The sequence below is a fragment of the Zootoca vivipara genome, chromosome 17 (genome assembly GCF_963506605.1).
Source record: "Zootoca vivipara chromosome 17, rZooViv1.1, whole genome shotgun sequence".
In the NCBI taxonomy this organism is placed as follows: Eukaryota; Metazoa; Chordata; class Lepidosauria; order Squamata; family Lacertidae; genus Zootoca; species Zootoca vivipara.
Genome location: NC_083292.1, coordinates 39,994,872 through 40,018,743, shown reverse-complemented (window position 1 = coordinate 40,018,743; position 23,872 = coordinate 39,994,872). Strand labels below are relative to the sequence as shown.

The following is a 23,872-nucleotide window of genomic DNA, read 5'->3' as shown; positions in this document are numbered from 1 at the left end:
AAATCCCACATTAAAATCAGTTTACAGTATAGCAAACTACAGTCCAGAGAATGAGATGAGTCGTTGAATATAGAACTTGGGTGTCAAAATTTAGGGTAAAGAAGGGCAATTCCTCCATTTGGAGGGCAACCAGAGGACAGATGATTACCAGCAAATTCCTGGCATTGGATCAGGCCAAAGGCCCACATCACCCTATTAATTATCACAGTGGCCAAATGCCCCAAGGAATCTAAGACTCTAGATAGACTGCCCCTAGATCTGGAGGTTCCATCAGAATATCAGAAAAGCCCTGTAGTTGTTAGCCAGTGTCCCACCTAGTCCAGCATCCTTTCTTTCTCCCTCTCTCTCTCTGCACCTGCTGAATGTCTGCCTTGCGTTTGTTCTGGACAAGCAGAAAAGCCCTTTTGCAAAAAGGGAGAAAAAGCAAGAAATGTCCAATGGATCCTGTGAAAGGATCCCCCTCGTTAGTGGGGCTGCTGAGGCGCACTGGGCTCCTTCTGGTAACCCCACGTGGCTCCCCGCCAAGAGGCCGGTCCTCTCTCGCTCTCCCCCGGCGGGGCTGGAGCTGCCGGCCTCCGTCTCCGCCCCTCTTGCCCAGCCCAGCCCAGCCTGGCGAGGGTTGCGGAGGCGTTGGCCAGGAGGCCTCACTCTGCCGCCTGCCAGCCGTCGCTCCAGGCGCCTCTCGCTCGCTCTGCAGCTCCTCCGCGGTGAGTCTCTTTGGGGCGTTACAGCCGCGCGTAACGGGGACTTTTTGGAGAGGCGCAGAAAAAGACGCGCGCGCCGCTTGCTAAAGGGGGATAGAAATGGGGGGGCGGGCGGGGGCTGGAAGAAACACTCAGAAAAGTGGGATTCTCCCCATTGAAATGGAGCACCCTCCGCCTCACCCCAAAATATCTGCACCCTAGGGAGGGAAAACACTGGACTGAGGTTGCTGTGCAGTATTGGAAACCAAATAAGTTTGTTTTTTTGCAAGGGAACGTTTGTTTTTTCTGCAGTGAAAAAGCCTGCAGTTCTGGGAAAGGGTGTGGTCCGCCCTGGGGAATGAGAGCTGGGTGGTCTCCTCTTGAGAAAGTGTGTTGAGTGTCTTGGGGCAAGGGGTCTTTTCTCCTGTATCAATCAGTCTCCGCTCAGAATTCATTTTGGGTGTCCTCGCGTGTGTGTCCTGTGTTAATCTGGTTTGGAGTATAGAGGCAGGTCCATTGCCGTGAATGGGCATGGGGGGGGGGAGAGGGTCCCGTTGATTCCAGTTGGTCTACTCTTGAACCGGACCAAGTGGGTTGAAACCCTGCGTCCTTTTTCTTGCATATGGGCTTGCAGTAAAAAAAAAAAAAACCCCTGGGTCTGAAAAACATCGCTAAAATTGGGGGGGGCGTATTTTTATTTAGGGGGATTTTAAAATCTGATGTCCTGAGCAAAAAGGGTGGTTCGTTTCCCCCTTCCCATTTAGAACTAGGGGGGTTGGGGTCTCCAGGAAGACTTTAGGGGGAGGGGGTTGTGGAAGGGGGCAACCCCAAGTTTAGTGCTTTGAAGGGTTGGAGGAGCCCATCACCAACACCCTAAAACTAGGGGACGTGGGGGTTCCAAAGGTAGAATTTGGGGTACATGGGGCTGGATAGGTCCTGCCATCATTGGACAGGGTGTGCCCTCAGCTAGGGAGGTGTCTGGAGTTCCCCACCCAGCCATGTGGCTGACTAATCCCAGCTGTGGGGGAGCGGGAAAGTGCAGATCCATGAAATGGGTGCATTTCTGAAATATGTAGGAATAGAAGAAGCTGCTTAGACTGAGTTGGGTGATCTAGTCCGTCCAGTTCAGTGTTGTCTGCACTGACTGGTAGCGAGTCTCTGAGGTTTCAGATGGGGCTCGTTCCCCTACCCCTAGCTGTAGAAGGTGGGCTTGAACATGCCCCCTTCTGCATGCAAAGCACCTGCTCTCCCACTGAGTAAGGATACTTCCCCCACCCCTTTTGGGGGTGTCCTGGACCCTTGGCCGAGGGCATCGTGACTATTCTGCACTAAGAGAAAGAAATGAAAGGGTTATATATCTAAATGCATGTCCTGCTCATAGTTAATAGACATGGCTAGTTTGGGGTCATTAATTCCAATGAGTCTACTCTGAGCAGGGCCTAGCTACTTCTTTAAAAAAGCTCTGGGACTAGATCACGCCAGTGTCAATCGAGCGTAGCCTGTTCCTTTGGGGAACGGAATCCCTTACATTTGCTACGGGAGCGTGCATAAGAAGGATCTGCTAGCAGGGAAGGTGTGATGGATCTGTATGAAGTTAGCTGGCAGTGCGTTCCACACCCAGAGAGGCCCCAGCGCCTCCAATTGAGGTCAAGGTCCATCTTGCTCAGAGTCGGTCTTGGTTCCTAGGCCAGAGACAGCCAAAGCTATTGCCTTCAGATGTTGTCAGACCAACTCCACCTGGTTGTGTACACATGCTGTGTTTTTAAACACACTCATCCTCCAAAGGGGGGGGGAATCCTGGAAACTGCACTTTACTCCCTCACTGAGCCACAATTCCCAGCACCCTTGGCAAACTATGGTTCCTGAGATTCTCTGGGATGCTGGGGAGAGAGAACGTGCATTAAATGTATGCTGTGTGGCTCAAAAGTGGAAAGGAGCATTGCTGCTGCTGTCTTGGAAAGAGGCTCTAACGACAAAAATAAAATCTAAGGCGAAGCATTGCAAGCGAATCAGAAATAAATTCTGGGAGAACTGGTTGCTCACTTCGAGAAAAATAATCACCTCCCATGAAAGCAAATCAAGTAGGTTTTGCAGGTTTAGAAGAGATGTTTTAATTTTGCGATCAGTTGTGTTTCTTGCGGAAGGCTGTGATCTGGAGACGTTTTTTCCCCTGGAGCAGTTTCTTGGCTTTTGTTAATGATCAATAAATGATTGAATGAATTAGGGGGGGGGAATGCATGGTATGTAAGTGACCATGGGCCGTTGTGTCTGATGTGAATGGGCGTTGGGTGTCAGGGTCATGCTACCTATGTATCCATCCATTCAAAAATTGGCCAGCAGTCCTTGATGTAGCTTCAAGTCTATGGGGAGAAAGTCTCTGTTTGCTTTCCTCTGTTTCACACTACAGCTCCCCCACCCCTCCTCTCCAGGGTGTGGCATGCAGCGAGATTACCCAAGGAGCAGCCTTATAACAGGGAGGGTCTGTTACAGGACTGGACAAGGACAGAGGATTTGCTTCCTTCCTTCCTTCCTTCCTTCCTTCCTTCCTTGCTAGGGTGGGCTGGGGCTTGGATTTGGGACCACTCAGATACAGACCAAATCCACGGGGCCCTGAATATCAGTTCTCTTCTTATCTTCCCATCCGCTCCCCTCAGTTTCAACCCCTTAAAGTAACAACGAACAGTTTTGCGTTTGGGTAAAAGGTTTGTTGCTTCATGTGATAATGCATAGGAAACACAGAAAGGATAATTGTGGCAACAGACTGAAATGTAAAAAAAGCCAAAAATGCAAAACAGGTATGTAAAATATTTTAAGTTCGGTTGCCTGTGGGTTTGGAACAAATGTCCAAGTCGTGAAAGAAAAAAGGGAGATGTTTTCTTCGCCTAAAGAAAGAATATTTGTGTTATTTCACGGTCATGATTTGCTGGGCTTCCGACAATTGCGGTCTTGGGAAATGATGTTTCTGCTGTATGGGATGCCACACAGAGCCTGGCAGCAGGATTAGGCCAAAGAGGACCTATCTCATGCAGGATCCTGTTCTCGCAGCAGCCAAAAGCCCGAGGGGCTAGGAATCTAGATAGACTGCCTCTGAAACTGGAGGTTCTATAGAAACATCTGGAGAGCCTGGTAGGGTCCGCGAGGGTCATCTAGTCCATCCCTCTGCAATGCAGGGATCTTTTGCCCAGCATGGGGCTAAGCGTCACCGTAGAGACAGAACAGTCACCCTATAAAATGAGTCCGGAGGTTCCAGGCCTTTCGAGATCTCAGATGAAGCCAGCAAACGGTTCGAAGACTCATGTGCCGTGTGTGTTGTTGAAAGGCTCTGCCATCACAGCGTTTTAGAGCCACTCTTGTGGTTTCTGAGGGGCAAATTGTGGGGCGTAGTTGTCAAAAGGGGACTCTGGTGTTGGGGTTCAGGGTGAGGAAATGGGAGGGCCCGGAGCTGACTGTAACCAGATGGCACAGGCCGGAGAAGACAGACCATTCCCCTTGTGAGTTTCTGTGACCTACTTAAGGCGGCGTCAGACCACATGTTGGCAGGGGGAGATCCTCCCTGGCTGTGTCACAAGAGCTGGATCCTGGGGGAAAGAATTTCTCTTCCCAAAACTGGAGGGAGGGAGGAAAGAGAGAGAGATGGGTGGGGTGCCAAAATTTCTCAAAAGGATATTTGTTTTCCTAGGCTGGCAAAGCTGTTTGCAGGGTCATAATAAGATAAGCAGGGAGACCTTCTGGATCAGACCAAAGGCCAGCTCCTCCTCCTCCTCCTCCTCCTCCCTCAGATTCCTCTTGGAAAGCCGCTTCCAAGCAGGTCGTGATACAGCCCTGCCTGTCACCCCCATCTAAGGTAGACTGCCCCTGTACCTGCAGGTTCCATTCCTCGCAATCACAGGTCACGACCACAAACCGTACATCTAAAGCATTTCTGCCGCTTTTAATGGTCCTCCACACACAGGCCAAGAATCCCGGGAACTGTAGTTTGCCCCACACGCTTTGCAGCGCCCTTCACAAACTACAGTTCTCTGGATTGTTGGGGGGGGGCATGTGACTGTAGTTTGGGGACTGTGGTTTGCTATGGGTGCTGAGACCTGTGATTCCCCTCTCAGAGCTATAGTTCCCTGTGAAAAGGGATTGGCTGTTAAATCGCTCTGGCTGTAATTCAGGACCTTGAGGACTAGAAACCAGCTTTAGTTTTTTTTCATTCAAGCGCTATAGCCAAGCGGCAGAGCATCTGCTTTGCATGCAGAAGGTTCCAGGTTCAATCCCCAGTGGCTTCTCCAGGTAGCGTTGGGGAGGTGCATGGGCCGGAAACCCTGAGGAGCCACTGCCAGTCAGTGTAGACGTTATTGAGCTAGGTGGACCAATGGAACTGATTCGGGGCAAGGCACCTGCCTACGATGCTGCAACAGTTAGATGAAGCACCCTCCTTGGTGTTTGGTCCCTCTGAGGGCTGGCAGACTATGGATCTGGCCCTCGGGCTGGAAAGGATTCCCCAGCCCTCCTCCCCCTGCATTCCACAGATGACGCCAGCGCTCTGCTCTCTTTAAATCCACCCTGAATAAATTAACTGGTTGCCCCAGTGGAAAAGAAGAATTGAGCCAGTTCAGAATGCCTGCTGGCCATTTATTTTCTGTGTTTGCATCCCGCCTTTTTTCTTCCTCCAAAGAGCTCGAAATAGTATTCCCTGCTTCTCCCTCTCCTCATTCGATCCCCACAACAACCCTGTGAGGTAGGGCTATCGGCTCAGAGGGATAGTGACTGGCCCCCAAGGTCACACCCAGGGAGCGTCATGTGGCGTTTCGAACCATGGCCAGTAATAAACAAATAAACCACAGCTCCCAGAATTCTCTGGGGGAAGACGTGTGCTTCCAACATGATTCGGATGTGCTTTAGATCCGAATCTAAAGCCTGACCTGGTTCTCACAGGAACCTCTCTGATTTCCCCGCAATTGGCATACTGCCTCCGACAGGAGAGGTAGACAGAGCCATTTCTGCTAGCAGCCATTGACAGCCTCCACGAATTTGTCTCACCCCCTTTTAGGAGGCTTGGCATCTGTCCCAGATCTGAATTGATTCTGTGTATGAGTTGTTGTTTTCAAACTGTCTCTATGTTTATAATTGCCTCATCATTTAAAAAACAAACAAAAAACAATTACAGGCAATTGTTTTTTAACCATTTTCATCTATGTGACTGTTTTCTTGTAAAATGCTTTGACCTTCCTCCTGGGGAAGAGATACGTAAATGGAATTAAGAGTGCCAATTTCAGCCCACAGTGGCAAACTGCCAGAGAGGGATGGGGGAGTCCCAACAAAGTCCTGCTCAGAGGAGACCCGTTGCAATTAAAATGGACCAAAATCTGCCACATTGTTTCATCGTTCTGCCTGGACACTGAGGTCCAGCTCCAAGGGCCTTCTGGCGGTTCCCTCTCTGCGAGAAGTGAGATTACAGGGAACCAGGCAGAGGGCCTTTTTGGTAGTGGCACCTGCCCTGTGGAACACTCTCCCATCGGATGTCAAGGAAATAAACAAGTATCTGACTTTTTGAAGACACCTGAAGTTTTTAATATTTGATATAATATTTGATGCAAATATTTGACACACACACACACACAGAGAGAGAGAGAGAGAGAGAGAGAGAGAGAGAGAGAGAGCTCACCATGAAGAAGGGCATCAGTCCTGTGGCCAACTCTCGAGATCTGAGCAGAATTCTGGGTGGAGTCTGTAAGAAAGGGATTGCTCTTTGAACAAAGGACAGCCCTTAAAATAAACAGGGTTTGGCACTGTGTGGGTGCATGAGCGCATGCCTTCAAAAGCATAGAACCCTATTGCTACACTTACTCAGCATGAATGGAATTCCATCAATGAGTTACTTGGGGAGAATATGAGGCTACTCACAAACCCCTCCCTAACCAAAGAATTTAACTCTGGACTCAGAGCACCATCATCCTCTTTGCCCTGCATCAAGAGGAAAGGCAGTATCGTGCAATGGCTAGAGCAGAGGTGCCCCAGAACCAGATGCAGTCCTCTGGGCCTCTCTGCCCACATCCACACCATACAATTTAAGAACAAGTCTACTCCTTTAACAGTCATGGCTTCCCCCAAAGTGGTTTTTCCCACCACAGAGCTAACATTCCCAGGATCCTTTGCAGGAAGCTATGCACTTTGAATGGATGCTGTGGGAGTGTCCTCTGTCTCTCACTAAGCCACACCCCCTTCCAGGCCACACCCCCTCCCTGGTCCTCGTCCACACTCTTAGGGCGGGGAGGTATCTGGTTTTCAACATCCGGATACTGTCTAGCACCAGCTAAGCATCGCAATATTCTGATATACCACCATGTCTGAAATAAGGATAGAGCTGTCTAGAGTCTGGCTTCACAGTTTTTCCTACATTGTGACTTTTGCATAGCACACACACACACACACACTCGTTAGGGCCGGGCAATGTATCAATACATTGTCAAAAATCGGTTTGAAGACCGCATCGTGGTAATGGTTTCAGAATATTCAACGTGGAGATATATCGCGGATCACAGCGTGTGCCTGTGCTCCAGTTGGAGAACAGCCTTTAGCAAAGGTGTCATGGGCTTTGAAGAAACTCGATCTCAGGACGCAAGGGAGAAACATGCTAAGAGGAAGGCACGCTGGGCAAATCCACACCATGATCAACTCCCACCCAGAAACCAATGTGGAAGGACGTGTGGATCCAGGATTGGCCTCCACAGTCACTTACAGACCCATTGTTAAAATCGTGTTTTATGGAAGACAATCTTACTCGGCTACGAATGATCGCAGAAGAAGAAGAGGTGCCTGTGCTATGTAAAAAAAAACCACGATGTAGGAAAAATCGTGAAGCCAGACATCGCTTCTCTTATTATTCCTGCCGCCCCTGCTGCTCTGTACTATAAAATAACAGTTGCAGCAATAAAAGGTAAGTAAAAAAAGAAGTGTTCGCTTTAGACCACCAAATAAGGGTTGCGATATGTCCGGAATTTCCCAGACATAGCTGAGATTTGCCTGCTGGAAACTATGGGCAAAAATCGCTGAAATGTCCAGGAAAATCCGGACTTACGGCAACCCATGTCGGAAGAGTAGATTTTGGCGAATTTCACTAAAAATAGCTCAAAAACATAAGCTCAAAGCTCAACACCTTTGGTCACCCCACCCAAAAAAAAGCTCAGTGAAAAGCTCAACAGTTTTGGTGTTCAGTTTTTCAAATTTTTAAACATGGCAACCCTATATAATTAGTAGTACCCATTGCCAGGACATGACCCCGTTCTCCTCTACAAAGTTACATCTTTATTTCAAACATTGTGATATATTGGTAAATCTTTCTATATTCTTTCTTTCTTCTGTCCTGAATTTTGCAACATTCAGGTTCATTGTATGTCCAGGGGTTCTGGTGTTAAAATATATGTATTTGTGGGTGTGTTTAAAGAGAGAGGGAAAGAGAGACAGTTTGTGGTCTTCCCCCTATATGTTCTCTGCATTGCACAGACACTTCCGAGAAGCCGTTAAAAGGCTTTGCAGGACTCGGCCCCGGCTGACATCTGCTTATAAATCTTTTACACTCTCTTTTGGCGGTGTCCAAGGCTCCTGGCTGCAGACAGGCCTCCCCGGGGCAGCTGGAGCCTGGAAAACCTCTCAGCACCGACCCCAAGGGACTGTCTCAAAGCTGCAGAACATCAGGACTGAGATTTCGGTGTTTGTGAGATTGATTCTGGGCCAAGAAAAGGCCAGCAAAGGACAGCCTTGTAGCCAAGTTTGTGGTCAATCTAGCGCTATATTGTGAGCACTGAGAGGCAGCAGCTCTCCGGGGTTTCGGGTAGGGAGTCTTTCCCAGCCCTGCCTGGAGATGCCTGGGACCCTTCTGCATGCAAAGCAGCTGCTCGCCAGGCTACAGTCCCCCCCCCCAAAAAAAGGTGGTACAACCTGCAGAAGTAGTGCCATTTCTAGCAGGGCATCCTAAATTCTCATCCTCTATTTTGCGTCATCTTGTTCTCGGGGAGTTGGTGTTCTCTGTCTCTTTTGCCCAGCGCTGGAGATGCTTCCTCCCAGAGTCATCTCCCACGAATGCCAACCAAGTCCAGGCCTCGCCCATCCACCCAGGACTCCATCGGGGGGGGGGGGCTGCCCAGCTCCGGAGACAGCAGCAGAGCTGGGGAGTTTGCCAGGATCTCTTAAGCCCTGTTTAGTCATTGCGTTAACAGCCAAGGGATGGGAAGTCGGTCCCCTCCCCTCTGCCTCCCTCCTGCCCCCCTCCTAAGACAACTTCTCCTCTGCAGCCTCCAGCCAACACCCACCCAAGGGGAACACCCAGAAGGGAGCGGGCAAGGGCAGGAAACGTCTGTGATTAAGCAAAATCGCTTCCCTTCTGAAAGTGTTCTGCAGCCGTAGCTTGGTGTGTGCAGCCTTCTGTGTTCCTCTTCAACCAGCCCCATGAGGACCAGAACCTTACATTCTGTTTTAGAGGGAAGGCAGTAGTTCAGGGGCAGAGCCTTTGCCTTGCATGCCAAAGGTCTCCGGTTTCATCCCCAGCATCTGCATGAAGGGTTGGGAATCGCCCCCTGTTTCAGATCCCTTTCATTTGGAACCATGAGGACTGGAATCTTACTTTCTTTTCAGGGGGGGGGAAGCCTCGTACCTACGGGACCGGCTCTCCTAGTATACCCCGCGGAGGACGTTAAGGTCCATAAATAACAACACTTTGGAGGTCCCGAGCCGCAAGGAGGCTAGATTGGTCTCAATTAGGGCCAGGGCCTTTTCAGCACTGGCCCCGACGTGGTGGAATGCTTTGTCGCAAGAGACCAGGGCCCTGCGGGATTTAACATATTTCTGCAGGGCCTGCAAGACGGAGCTGTTCCGCCTGGCCTTCGGCTTGGACTCACTCTGACCCGTTATATGGGATTTGGTATATAAATTTTCCCTTGGCTTTTTTGCTGCCCCATGTAGGACCAGCATGGATAGCTGGCTCGGGTGAATATCTGATGTTTCCTCACTTTATGGTCTTGATTTATGGGCTACTACTAAAATGAGGCTGCATTTTAAGCTGCATTTTAAGCCGTATTTTAATTAACTGCTTGTTTGTTTGTTGTTGTTTTCTATTACATTTTATTGTAATTTATATTTGGTGTTAGCCTCCCTGAGCCCGGCCCTGGCCGGGGAATAAATAAAAAAAAATATCATTATTTATTTATTTATTTATTTATTATATCTAAGCCTTAAAGCTCATGCTTTGCATGCAGAGGGTCCCAAGTTCAATCCCTGGCGTCTCCAGGTGGTGCTGGGAATCTGCCCTGCCTGAAACCTTGGAGAGCCGCTGCCAGTCAGTGTTGACTTTACTTAGGAAGATGGATCCCAGCACTCTGAGTAAGTAGAAAGGCAGTTTCTGTGCTCTCTGCTGTTCGTTCATCCAGTCTCCCTCTTGATACTATTTATCATAATAATAATAATTTATTATTTATAAACCGCCCATCTGGCTAGGTTTCCCCAGCCACTATGGGCGGCTTCCAACAAAAGATTAAAAATACATTAAAACATCAGTCATTAAAAACTTCCCTAAACAGGGCTGCCTTCAGATGTCTTCTAAAAGTCAGATACAGTGGTGCCTCGCTAGACGAATTTAATTCGTTCCACGGGTCTTTTCTTATAACGAAAAATTCGTCTAGCGAATCCCATAGGAATGCATTGAATTTTTTTGAATTTTTTTTTTGCCCATAGGAATGCATTGATTGAATTTCAATGCATTCCTATGGGAAACCACGATTCGCTAGACGAATTTTTCATAAAACGAATTCGTCTAGCGAGGCAACCTCCGCTCGAAAAATCCTTTCGTTAAGCGAAAATTTCGTTAAGCAGGGCATTCGTTAAGCGAGGCACCACTGTAGTTGTTTATTTCCTTGCCATCTAACAGGAGGGCGTTCCACAGGGAGGGCGCCACCACCAAGAAGGCCCTCTGCCTGGTTCCCTGTAGCTTTGCTTCTCGCAGTGAGGGAACTGCCAGAAGGCCCTTGGCGCTGGACCTCAGGGTCCAGGCTGAACGATGGGGGTGGAGACACTCCTTCAGGTATACTGGGCTGAGGCCATTTATGGCTTTAAAAGTCTGCACCAACACTTTGCATTGTGCTCGGAAACATACTGGGAGCCAATGTCGGTCTTTCAGGACCAGTGTTATATGGCGTTGGCAGCTGCTCCCAGTCACCAGTGTAGCTGCCGCCCGAGGTTCCACTGTATATTATTTAATTAGCCAAAGGCCTGTGGGAAGAAGAAGTTTTTGCCTGGAGGGGGGCAATACAAGAACAGGCCTTTTCTGCGGTGGCTCCCCGCTTGTGCGATGCTCTCCCCAGGTGTATTGCCCCCCTCTGGACCTCTCTTGGAGGAGGCACACGAAGAAGGGCCTCAGATGATGGATCTCAGGATTTGGGTCGGTTCATATGGGGAGAGGGTCACTCTGGAGAAGGCTTGTGGGGAGAACAGAGATGAGAAGTTGTTCTGTCCACTCCAAAGCTAAGTATTTGGGAACCCCGAAAGTACAAGGCTCTCCAGTTTCAAGAGAATGGTGCACAGGTTCTGTTTCGTACAGTGGAACTTCATGCAAAACCAAACTTGCAGGAAGATATTGGAGCGCTCGAGATCACTTGCCCATGGATGTGCACAGAAAGTCTAGCCGAAAAGCAACGCATGGAGAGCTGTACTAATAATAATAATTTATTTGTATCACTCTCATCTGGCTGAGTCTCCCCAGCCACTCTGGGCTGCTGCAATGCATCCCTAATCATATTTATTATAATTATTAATGTATAATCTTAGAAGGGGGCATGGCTGTGAAGAAGCTTCATGTGTTACTATTTAAGTTGGCCTTTCATTCAGAACCCATGAGGACTAGTGCCTTGGTTTGCTTTCCCAGCTCAGCAGAAGATGGCAAGCAACATCCCTGGCATCTCCAAGTAAGAATGTCAGAAGAGAGCTGCAGGATCAGGCCAGTGGCCCGCCCAGTCCAGCATCCTGTTCTCACAGTGGCCAACCAGATCCCTGTGGGAAACCCACAAGCAGGATTCGAACACAAGAGCTCTCTCCCCTCTCCTGCGGTTTCCAGCAGCGGCTGGAATTGCAGCCTTAAGTGAACCGATGCCCTGTGTGGGATTCCTTCCAGAAGGCTCCAGGTGTCAGGCAAGAAGCCGCAGGTTATGAGCAGGCAAATGGGCCGGCAGCCAACAGGAGACGGCTTAGGCCTTAAGACGACCTGGGGGCCGCACCCTTCGGGTATTTGGGCTCTGTGACAGCTCACCCCAACGCGGCTCCCTCTGCCTCTCTCGCCCCACCCTGCTCTTTGCACCAAGATTTATCGCCGGCAAAGGACATGGCTCTCTTCCTGTCTTGTGATTATTAAACTGCTGGGGCTTTACCTGAGGAAGGGAGGGGAAACTGAGGCAGGGGAGAGAGACTCAACAATTGTGCCGTGAGTCTTTCTACACTGTGTCTGGTTTCCAGGTGAAGCAGATGGAGCTGGGGGTGTCTCTGCGTTCAGGCAGGCGGCCGACACGAAGTTGGAGAGTTTGGCATTGGTAAAAGTTGAAGTGGCCCCCGTAAGGTTGCTCAGAACAGCCCACCCTGCTCGAAGCAGACAGCTAGGGCATCCTCAACACAGTTCTTTGTTGACCTCCCAAGAGAGAGGTGGGGAGTTCAGAGTTTGTAAGAGTTGGAGGGGACCATGTAAGGTCCGCTAGACCAACCTGACTCATTTGAAGCAGGCAGCCTGGAAAGAGAGCATCCAGAATGCAGGGCTGTCCAGCTTCTCCTTGTAATAATAATACCGTAATAATAATTTATTATTATTCCCCACCCATCTGGATGGGTTTCCCCAGCAACTCTGAGCAGCTCCCAGCAGGATATTAGAAACACGATAAAACATCAAACATTGAAAACTTCCCTAAACAGGACTGCCTTCAGATGTCTTCTAAAAGTCAGGTTTATCTGTTTATCTGACATCTGATGGGAGGGTGGGCGCCACCACCAAGAAGGCCCTCTGCCTGGTTCCCTGTAACTTGGCTTCTCGCAGGGAGAAAGCCCTTGGCGCTGGACCTCAGTGTCCGGGCTGAACGATGGGGGTGGAGACTCTCTTTCAGGGAGAGCCCACCCACTGCCCACCCAGGGCCGGTGTGTCTAACGTTTTGGCGGGTTGAGGGCTGCATTGACCCATGGGCAGACCTTCGGGAGCCGCTTGTGGAAGAGGGCGTGGCCAGAGCCCCAAAGTGGGTGTGGCCAGAGTACTGTTAGAAAATTAAAGAGGTCTTTGGAGAGGGGATCTTTTGGCATTGTAGAACCACAGCAGAAAACCCATGGTAATAGTTTGGGGTGGTTTTAATGGGAAATTGTGGATTGGAGGGGGATCCTTGGGAAGGTATTCCCGATCAGCTGCTCCCATCAAGAGGTTTCTGGTAACACTGGATCAAAGTCTACCCTCCTGTATGTTAAGCCCTTTAGAGCCACTTCTGCCCCCTGGCATGGGGAAGAAACTCTCCACCCTTGGCGTTGTATCGGCACCAAGTCTCCGCACGGCCATGAAGGCGGCTGGGTGACGCCGGGCCTTCTCTCCGCCTGAGCTCCCTCGCAGGGTTGTTGTGAGGATAGTGGGGCTTGGGGGGTGAGATGGGCAGAGTGAGAAAGAGAGAGGTGCCATGAAACAAAAACCATTCGCAGAGTTCCGTCTCTTTGTCACACCCCGGCATGACCAAGAGGCAATTCACGGCTGAAAATGCCAGCGAATTAATGTATTAATTGTTGAATTAATTCATTATCCTAATCACACACCTGGTTACAGCAGCCAGGTTGGAACTGGTCCAGAATCGGCCGTACCTTAAAGGGACAGTGGAGTCAGGTGTGACAATTTAGCGGTGGTAGAAAAAGTCACGGCTGGTTACAGACAACTTAGAAGAGTTAAATCGAATACATCAGCTACTTTGCCTCTGTTTGTTGGGCTTGTTTTGTGACAACAGCCCTTCCCCACCCGCTGCCAAATCCCTGCCACCCATGATGGGCATGTGTTACATACCCAGACAGTTGTTCTCCTTAGCTTAGAAATCTGCAAATGATCTTAGCTGGCTCTCCATCTTGCATATTTTCTTCAAGATTGTTTGGTGTTTCTGTGCATCTCCAATTTGCGCCGGGATTGAGTTCATAGTCATCTCTTAACGGGTCTGGTCTCATAGAATCATAGACTCATAGAATTGGAAGGGAACCCTGAAGATCCTCTAGCCCAACCCGGGGCAACGGCAGGAATCTTCAGCTGCCCCATAGGGAGACAGAACCTGCAACCTTGGCATTATCAGCACCATGCTCTCTCTGACTCTGACGCATCCCATTTTTGCGTGCCTGTCAAATCTCAATAGAAATGTCAAAAGAAAATGCCCGTGAACTGGGAAGGGCGGTGTTTTGCCTGGCATGCTTGTACAAAGGGCAGTAGTGCCAGTTTCCTGGAAGTGCAAATCTCCCAGCGGGAGCCTGAATCGCCACGACTGTCTGGGGAGGGCTGTACCATCTGGGGAGGACTATGCCATGTGCTTAAGCAAAGTCTTTGCTGGTGAAGGGTTAAGAAGAGGCTGAGTCAGAAGGCTGATCCCGGGTCAGAGTGTGCTTCTTCCTTGTGTTTCTTCCTCATAGTGCCAGCCAAGAGGAGGAGGAAGGGGAAGGCGGGAGAGATGCTTTGGCCGGGAAGCCAGCCAACGCCTCCTGCCCCAGGCACAGCCCTCCCCAGATAGGAACCAGATGGTCTGTACAGATGTTCTTGGCAGCCTGGAGGGTCCAGGGATCAAAGAAAAAGGCGGCAGCTTTTAGTGGAAGGAATGTGAAGGGAGCAGGAAAGAGAGCGAGAGAGAATAAATTCTGCTGAGCCGCACAGAACCAGCCGGTCAGGATTGGTGCTTGGCCTCCTCTCTGTCCTTAGGAAGGAATTTCCCAATAAGTCAGGACCTGCTATCACCATCCCAGTTGCACAGTGTTTGTTTGTTTGGGGGTGCACTTTGCACATGCTCAATTGACCTCCTGAGCATTGCGACACACACATCCCAGAGGCTTGACATTTTTTGTGGCATCCACAGGATTTTTTGGCTAAATGGAGGGCGGGGTAAAATAAGACACTGGGAAGGGGTGGGGGAAACAGGCCAGTTTCGCACCCACAAAAAAAATAGTGCCTGTACATTTTGCATCCCAACTCAGTTTCTGCACATGCTAGAAACATATTCCTTTCTTCATGAATGCACAGAATATGGGGATTAAGAGCAGTACAGCTGTGCTAGTGCCCCATGGTGCCCGGTGCCATGCATTGAGCATGGCCCTGGCACCAAAATTTATGGTTGCCCACCCTCTTCATGGGGAATTTTGTGGGCCCCAGGGAGTTGGCTCCTATAAAGAGTGCACAGCATCCAGTTTACTGAGAAGCTTCACTCTCTTTTTCAAAAATCTTTTTCTAGGCCTTGGTGCCGCCAAGATATTTGTGTCTCGGCTAAGTCTGCTCTGAAGCCCCAAGAGGTGATGGAACGGTGGCTGAGGAATGAGCTCGGTTGTCCTGTGCTAGCTCCTCGTCCCATTGCCTGTGACAGAGCAAAACCAGTACAAATTATGCAAAACAGTTAAAAATAATACACTGCGAAACATATTCCACCAAATGAAAGAAATCATGCCTGTTTTGCTCGATGCACGTGATTTGCATAGTTCTGGCAGTTTGGATCAGAGGTGGCAAACCCATAGGCTTGGGAGACTAATGTGGCCCTCCAAGCATATCTCTTTGGCCCTCAGGAAACTCCTTATGCCGCACACTCTCCCTGCTCCACCCTGTGTGTGGTTTTGCAAGACTGGAGCGTGTCTGTGAATTTTGATCATGCCTTTTCATTCCTTGGATGGATGATACAGAAGAGTGTGTGTGTGAGAGAGAGAGAGAGCGCTCTGCCCATTTTCCCCTCTGGTCCCGCCCACCTGGCATGTGGACCCTGAAACATTGCCCAGGAGGGAATGAGGCCCCTGGGTTTATGGCAATATGAGATTTCTTGGCTTTAGAATTTGCTTCCTTTCCCCTGCTTTTTCTTTTTTTAAGCATCAATGCAACAACAGAGAATTGGTCCAGTCTACTAGTCTTCACTTGCCACGCTTCTTCCATCAGGGGGATTTAAGACAGCAGAACTCAACATCTCTTTCTCTCTCACCCGTTTCTCCGCAGGCTTCCTCGTGCCCCAGAAACCAGCGCCAAAATGCCATCCCAGCTAGAACACGCCATGGAGAACATCATGTTCACTTTCCACAAATTTGCGGGTGACAAGAACTATCTGACGAAGGAAGATCTCCGGCAGCTGATGGAGAAGGAGGTCCCTGGGTATATGGAAGTGAGTGAGGCTGAAACGGGATTGTTGTTGTTGTTATTACTTTTCAAACTGCAGATGATGGCATTGATGTCATTGTTTTCAGAGGAGGGTGTAGGAAGGGGGGGGCACCCAACCATAGGTGGAGACAGAGCCAATAAAGGTAAAGGGACCCCTCTGTTAACTCCAGTCGCGGATCACTCTGGGGTTGCGGTGCTCATCTCACTTTACTGGCCGAGGGAGCCGGCGTACAGCTTCCAGGTTATGTGGCCAGCATGACAAAGCCGCTTTTGGCGAACCAGAGCAGCACACGGAAACGCCATTTACCTTCCCACTGTAGCGGTTCCTATTTATCTACTTGCACTTTGACATGCTTTTGAACTGCTAGGTTGGCAGGAGCAGGGACCGAACAATGAGAGCTCACCCCATCACGGGGATTCAAACCACCGGCCTTCTGATATGCAAGCCCTAGGCTCTGTGGTTTAGAACACAGGGCCCCATTCATTCCAGACAGTGGCTGGTGACAGCAGAAGTCCAATATGTCTGGAGGGCACTGGCTTTAAATTGTGCTATTTGGGACATGAAAAGGGAGCAGGTGGCGCTGTGGTCTAAGCCAATGAGCCTCTTGGGCTTGGCAATCAGAAGGTCAGCAGTTCGAATCCCTGCGATGGGGTAAGCTCCCATTGCTCTGTCCCAGCTGCTGCCAACCTAGCAGTTCGAAAGCATGCCAGCGCGAGTAAATAGGTACCACTGTGGTGGGAAGGTCAATGGTGTTTCCGTGCATTCACTGTGTCCCGTTGCACCAGAAGCGGTTTAGTCCTGCTGGCCACAAACGCCAGCTCCCTTGGCCTGAAAGCGAGATGAGCGCCACAACCCCACAGTCGCTTTTGACTGGACTCAGCCATCCAGGGATCTTTTACCTTTACCTTTTTTATTTGGGGCAGGGGTTGGTGGGAGGTCGACCCTGCAACTGGCCAAGGCCGCTACCTCTTTGGAATTTTTCCTTCTGCAAAAGGGGTGCAGCCCCCTCAAGTGCACGAGTTGCAGCTAAACTAGTCCTTGAAATATGGACACCCAACCTCTGTTTAGAAGCCTCCGAGGAAAGAGAGGCCGCCACCTTCCGAGGGAGTCCGTTCCACTTACCCTCATGTTGTTCTTCTCGACATTTACTCAGAATCCCCTTCCTTGTCGTTTGAATCCCTTGGTTCGGATCTCGCCCTCGGGAGCAGCAGGAAGCAAGCTTGCTTCTGTCTTCCACAGGACAGCCATTTAGGTAATAGTAATGATAATGGCCTGTTGTTGTTTCCCCCTGCCTGCCCCCTCTTTTTCTCTCAGAACCAGAAAGATCCGATGGCCATCGACCGGATCATGAAGAACCTAGAGGAGTGCCGGGATGGCAAAGTCAGCTTTGAGGGCTACCTCTCTCTCATTGCCGGGCTGACCAATGGATGCAACGAGTATTACGTGAAGAAGATGAAGCCGACGGGAGGGAAGAAGTATTGACGGGATAGCGTGCGTGATCTCGCACCCGGAGCACTGGAGGCGCGCTTTGGCACAGCCGGGCTCACGGTGCCGATAACCCCAGAAAAGCTTTCCTGCCTAACCCTTCCAGAGCCGACTGTTCCTGCTTAAAAATAAAAGGTCACGTCGTGCCTCCGACCTAATAATAACACAACAGCGGCTGTGTACCTTTGAAGCACCATTGATACACGCAAACCATCTTTCCCTCAAAGGATTCTGGGCAATGGAGTTTCTTTGATGAGGGAATGTGATTTGGATGCGCTTCGAAGTTTACAGCCTTCCCATTTACGTGCAGAGTTATCCAGACCCTAACAAACACCTCCTTGCCCATCCCTTCTGTGAAATCCCAAAGCTTCGTTGCCAGGGATGTGTCAGCCCCTTTTCTTTCCTCCCTCAGCCATGCCCTCTCCTTGGCCGTGAAATAAAACATTTTTCTAAAACCCAGAAGGCCTGTTTTTGTCTTTCAAGAAAAGAAAAATACCCTAAGAGCAACGTGCTCTTCAAGCTCATCCCATGTTTGTAAGGCGAGGGTGGAGCTGCAGGGATTTAGCTTTTGAATGGAAGGAGAACTGGTTCCGTCAACCCGAGGTCGCAGCTGACGGATGTCAGGACTCGAATCCGGGTGCTCAGCCCAGGTGTTTGTTTCTTGCTCGTTCCTTTAGAATTCTTCCGATTGCAGGGTTCCTTGGGAAATAGGCACATCCCCCCCACTTTGATGAATATCAGGCATCTGTTAAAGGCAGTTATTTACCAGTCACTGCCCTCACCGACTGGCAGCAGCTCTCCAGGTTCTCAGACGGGATCTTTCCCTGCCTTGCAAGGGAACCTGGGATCTTCTTCGTGCAAAGCAGAGGCTCCACCACTGAGCTACAGTTGTTTCACGAATGCCCCAGAGATTGAGCAGCGCTAGTATGGTCATTGTATTGTTGGGAGATTGAGCAGTTGTTGACCTAATGTTGTGTCTCAAGCAAATACCAATACTTGAGAGAAATAGCAGGCAATCGTAGCTGTGTCTCACGACGTAGCATTATTAAGGACCAGCAAAATATTAACCGTAATATTGGAATCCATCATTCCTTGAAAGTTCAAGGCGCTAGTCCTCTGCGTCTTCCATATTTGTGCATTTATGGGCCGGGGAGGGAACTTTTGACGGGCATCACCCCCTCTCTCGCTTTTAGTCTGCGATGGCATTAGCAGAGCTGGCAAAGATGGAATCCTCGGCAGATTATTGTGCCGCCAAGACGGCTTGGCATAATTACGGCCCCGAACACTGCACAATCCTGTAGAGCTTTTCATCTGCAGGAAACAGACCACTTCCAGATCCCCTTCGTTCATTCGGCATAGGAATGTGTGTCACGAGCGAGTGCAAAACAACCTGCCTTAGCTCAGAGGAATTTTATCAAGGAAACTCCTGGAACCAAGACAAAATATGAAAAACAAAAACACTCTCAACTTCCACACCCAAGCTCATCTTTATCAGAGATCGCTTTATGTTTTAAGAGCGATTTAAAAATAAGGGAGGGAGAAAGAATACACCAGTCAACTTTACTGATACAATGACCATCAATGCAATCTCCATTTATACATTTTAAGTCCCCATCCTCCCTATATATTGAAAGCAGTATCATACTGCTTTGAACAGTCATGGCTTCCTGCAAAGAATTCTGGGAGCTGTAGTTTGTTGTGGGTGTTAGGAGACCCCCTATTCCTCTCACAGAACTACAACTCCCAGAGTTCCTTGGGAAGACATATTGATCGGTAAAGCTCTCTAAAATGTGCATTATGAAAACACACATGAAATGCATGTTTGATTTTTACAGGTAGGCTTGCTTCATCAGCAGGCACCGAGAAGAGAACAGCAACTGCCTAATCTCAATGGGCAGGGAGTTCCAAAGAGTAGCCGCCACACTAAAGAATCAGTTTCCTTCCCAGTGCAGAACGGGCATTTCGTGGCATTTGTACTCAGACACCTTCAAGGTTGCTTGGTGTGTCCACACGCTCACACCCGATTCACATCTCAAGATGTTGTCACTGGCCAGCTTGAAAGGCTAGCAGTATTGCCCCCGGGGTTGGGCTGGGATATAGAAATACCAGAGGCGTGACTGAGGCAGGACAGTGCAGGGCTGGTTGAGGCAGAGCAGTCCAGAAATAGCCCCCTGGAATGAATTCCACCGGCACAGATGGGATGTTAAGAATTCACAGCTGGGCAAAGAGAAAGGGAGAATTGTCATTGCATCTGTATGCAGTTTTGCAAGGCCAGCAGATGTTCCAGTATTGCTCTGCTCAGCTGCAGGGTTTGCCGGAGGGTCACTTTGTTAACCACAGGAGAGGATCCGAGGCACCACCCAACCTCAGCCTCCCGATGTGTCCCACTGATATAGATCGGGACGGAGGGAGAAAACACATTTGCCCCTCTGGTTCTCACTTTTCACTGGCTTGCGGCCTCTGGATGGTTGCCCAGGCCACAATGCGGCCCTCAGCTTGGAAAAGTGTCCCCTAAAGATTTCTCTTTCTGTGCCTGGGAGGACATATGCCCACTGCCTCTCGTGCAACGGTCTGAGAGTCCGACTACCTTTGAGCATCTTTCTTTTTTCCTTTCTTATATATAATTTTTATTTATTTTCCATTTAATAATATACATTCACATCATTACACTCCACTTAGCGTCCCTGGCTCTTTAGAGCCTGTCCACTTCCTTCCCTCCCGCCTCATGGCTTTCAAAATTAACCTTTATATCATTGCATTTTGTATTTTTTCCAATTCTAATGACACGCATTACAAAATACTGTAACTCAGAATTTAAATAAATATAGAAAGGTAGAAAGTTTCTCACTGCAAGTCTTCAAACAACCCTGCTAGTGATGTTCATTGTTTACAATAGTCTTTCAAATATTGTATAAATATTTGATCATGCTGGTTTTGGATTTTTCCCATCAGCTTCGCCAGTTCCGCAAAGCCCATCATCTTCACCTGCCACTCATCTTTCGTTGGTACTTCTTCTTATTTCCATTTTGGGGCTAAAAGAATTCTTGCTGCAGTTGCCACGTACATAAACAGTCTTTTATCTTCCCTTGGTATCTCCCTTTGATTGAGCATCTTTCTTATGGACAGCCATTCAGCAGATTTGGACGGCAGGTATCAGCTTAGGTCTCACCTGCACTGGAGGTTTAAAGTTAGTGCCATGCCTTCCCTCAAAGAATCATAGAATTATAGAGATGGAAGGGATTTCCCCAAGGGACATCTAGTCCAACCCCGGCAATGCAGGATGGGTGGGGGAACTGTAGTTTAAGAGTTGTTAGGGGGGAACTGTAGTTTAAGAGTTGTTAGGGGGGAACTGTAGTTTAAGAGTTGTTAGGCGGCTGTTGAGGGACCCAGGTGGGAGGGACCCAGGTGGCGCTGTGGGCTAGACCACTGAGCCTAGGGCTTGCTGATCAGAAGGTTGGCGATTCGAGTCCCTGTGACGGGGTGAGCTCCCGTTGCTTGGTCCCAGCTCCTGCCAACCTAGCAGTTCGAAAACACATCAAAATGCAGGTAGATAAATAGGAACCGCTATAGCGGGAAGGTAAACGGCGTTTCCATGTGCTGCTCTGGTTTGCCAGAAGCGGCTTTGTCATGCTGGCCACATGACCTGGAAGCTATACGCCGGCTCCCTCGGGCAATAATGCGAGATGAGCGCGCAACCCCAGAGTCGGTCACGACTGGACCTTATGGTCAGGGGTCCCTTTACCTTTACCTTTAGGCGGCTGTTAACTGAGGCCCTCGCAGAGCTACAATTCCCAGAGTACCCTGGGATTTATTCTCAGACCCCTCTGGGAATTGTAGCTCTGCAAGGGGAACAGGTGGGGGGTCACTGAACAATGTCCCAGAGGAGTTTAACAATCTGCCGTCTTCGGTTTCCCCGAAGATAACTGGGATCTTCTCGGCGGAGGACGAAAAGTCAGACCGCCCCTCCGTAGGCCTGGCACAAGCGAGCTTCTCTGCTGAATGAGAAACACCTCCCTGCCCGCCGCTATCAGACTTTAACCACAAACACACAAACTCCACACTACGGCGGCTGTGAGTCACTCGCCACGGTTCCTGTCCCGGGTGCGTGTTCTGCAAAAATATTTGACGTTGCCAGGGCGACAGGGCTGAATTCCTGCCACAGCACCACCAGCGACAGCAGTTGCCGTGTGGGGTTTCTTGTTTTTGCCCTTGTTTGCTCACAACTGCTTTGCTCACTTTGAACGGTTCGTGCTGGCGTGGGAAGTGGGTTTGCCTCCCCTGTGGAATTCTGGGTAGATGGGCCTCTCCAGGGATGAGGCAATAGATAACTTTTCTTTTTGTAAATAATGTTTATTCTTGTTTTATTATGGAGACCCTTGGGGTCCCGTCCAACTCAGCACATGGTTCTTTAAGCAAGCAACACAACCACAGGTGTATAATAGCTCGGAAAATAAGACTTAGGGCTGCAAGGTGGGGGCCAGTTCTTGACCATGTTCCTCCTTATCTACAAATGAGAGAAAGGGGTAAACTACAGTTCCCAGGATCCCATGGGGGCAGGGGTGTGCTTTCCATGTGGTTTCAGTGTCGGCTGTGTGAACTCACCCAGAGAACAGGTGAACAAAAAGCAGTAGCATGGACTCAGCTAGAATTTTCATAAGGTATTTAAAAAAAAAAAAACTCATTGTAGGGCTTTGCACTTTCCAATTCCGGCAGTCAGCCAAGGGGGAAGAGTAGCTTGCTCTCAGAACAGGATCCATAATCAAGTTACTTGTTTGAAAAAAAAAACTGAGGGGAAAAAGACGCCCTTCCTGTGCAGAAGCCCCTGACTCATTCTTGCCGAACAGCAAACCACAGAGGCTCGTAAAGGGAATGAAACAGTCGCTCTGTACAACCAGCCTTGTAGTGGAGAAGAGAGAGCTGGGGGGATGGAGGAGAGGACAGTGATGACTCAAACTTTCACATGCATCAAATGCTGAACAGAAAGACCTGGGAGAGATCCCACTAGCTAGAACAGGGTTGCTGTTAACAACTCAACCGATCGCTATAGGCAACCAGGAACTCCACAGAGGGGGAGTGGGAGGACTGAGGAAGGAGAGGGACATGTCTCTCCCCCCTCCTCTACAACCCAGTCTGCTTGGTTTCTGGGCTAGCCATCGCTCTGCTCCATCCTTCATAACCCTTTGTTTATGGCATTCGTACCCCACCATTTATTCAAAAACAGCCCCTGCCCTCGAGCTTTCATTCTGAGAAGGCATGGCGCACAAGGAAAGAGGAACGGGAAGGAGGAGGGGAAAGCAAGCTCAGGCACAAGCGCCTGCTGTTGCGCTGGAGTTGTCATGGCTGCTTTTTTGGCAACGTGACGACAGTCCTACAATTTTATTATATAGTAGCGGTGCTGTTATCACTGTGAGCCACTTTGAGCTCACAACACCATTGCTGTAAAAGTGGAGCACAAATACTAAATCAGAGGTAATCAAATCAAAATCAAGGGTGAAATCTGCACCCAGTGCCCCACCCACTTGTCACTTGTGCCTCGCCCGCTGCTGGCAAGCGATCCCCAAGAAATTTGCCCAGAACAGTCTGAAAAAAAGGCTCATGGGAAGGTGGCAAAAAGCCTCCGACAATGTGCAGTGGTGTAGAGGGAGGATGAAGCCTACGGAGCAATCCTTGGAATGAGAACTGGAGCAGATACAGCCTTGAGCATTATCAGCACACCTCATGGACCAAGGCCAGATTGAAGTGGACACTCCCAGGCATGGGAGCTGAATTCCAGTCCAAGGTGGAAGTCAGGCCAGAATTTTTTTTAACATGCACATTCCACATGCGCTAAACTCCCCCAGTTCTCCACCCATCAAACACTATTTTCCCCAAGCGGCCCCCCAAGAGGATCTGGGTTGATGGTCAGCATTTTCTAGCAGGGAAGGGGAGGCCCCTCCTGGATTGGGAACCAGCCTCGCCTTACAGCGTAACTGAAACAGGAGCACCCACTGGAGAGATTCGGTTTGTCGGTGAGCAGTGCGCCAGCCTGACTACTGAACAGGGGCCTTACCTAAAATGTACACCTGCCATTTTATTGTTTACTTATTGTGTTGATACCCTGCCTTTTCTTCTGCAAGGTGGTTCTCCCCCTCCTTGTTTAACCCCCACAGCATCCCTGCGAGGTAGGCTAGGCTGAGAGAAACAGCAACTGGCCAGAAGTCACACACAGTGAGGTTCATGACCAAGTGGGAACTTGAACTCCGATCTTGCCTGGTCCTGGTTGTCATTGGGGGGGGGGGTCTGCTGGTAAGTTCCCCCAAAGAATCCTGGGAACTGCAGGTACACTTCCCAGCCCCCTTA

General features: G+C 49.6%; 1 protein-coding gene across 1 annotated transcript; it reads left to right on the top strand.

The window, feature by feature from the left end:
• The first annotated feature begins 596 nt into the window (after positions 1 to 596).
• Positions 597 to 17,995, top strand: S100A10 (S100 calcium binding protein A10). The gene is made up of 3 exons (XM_035098968.2): positions 597 to 707; positions 15,889 to 16,051; positions 17,363 to 17,995. The coding sequence occupies exons 2-3, from the start codon at positions 15,920 to 15,922 to the stop codon at positions 17,528 to 17,530; spliced, it is 300 nt and encodes a 99-aa protein (XP_034954859.1). The 5' UTR covers positions 597 to 707; positions 15,889 to 15,919; the 3' UTR covers positions 17,531 to 17,995.
• Positions 17,996 to 23,872: the final 5,877 nt, after the last annotated feature.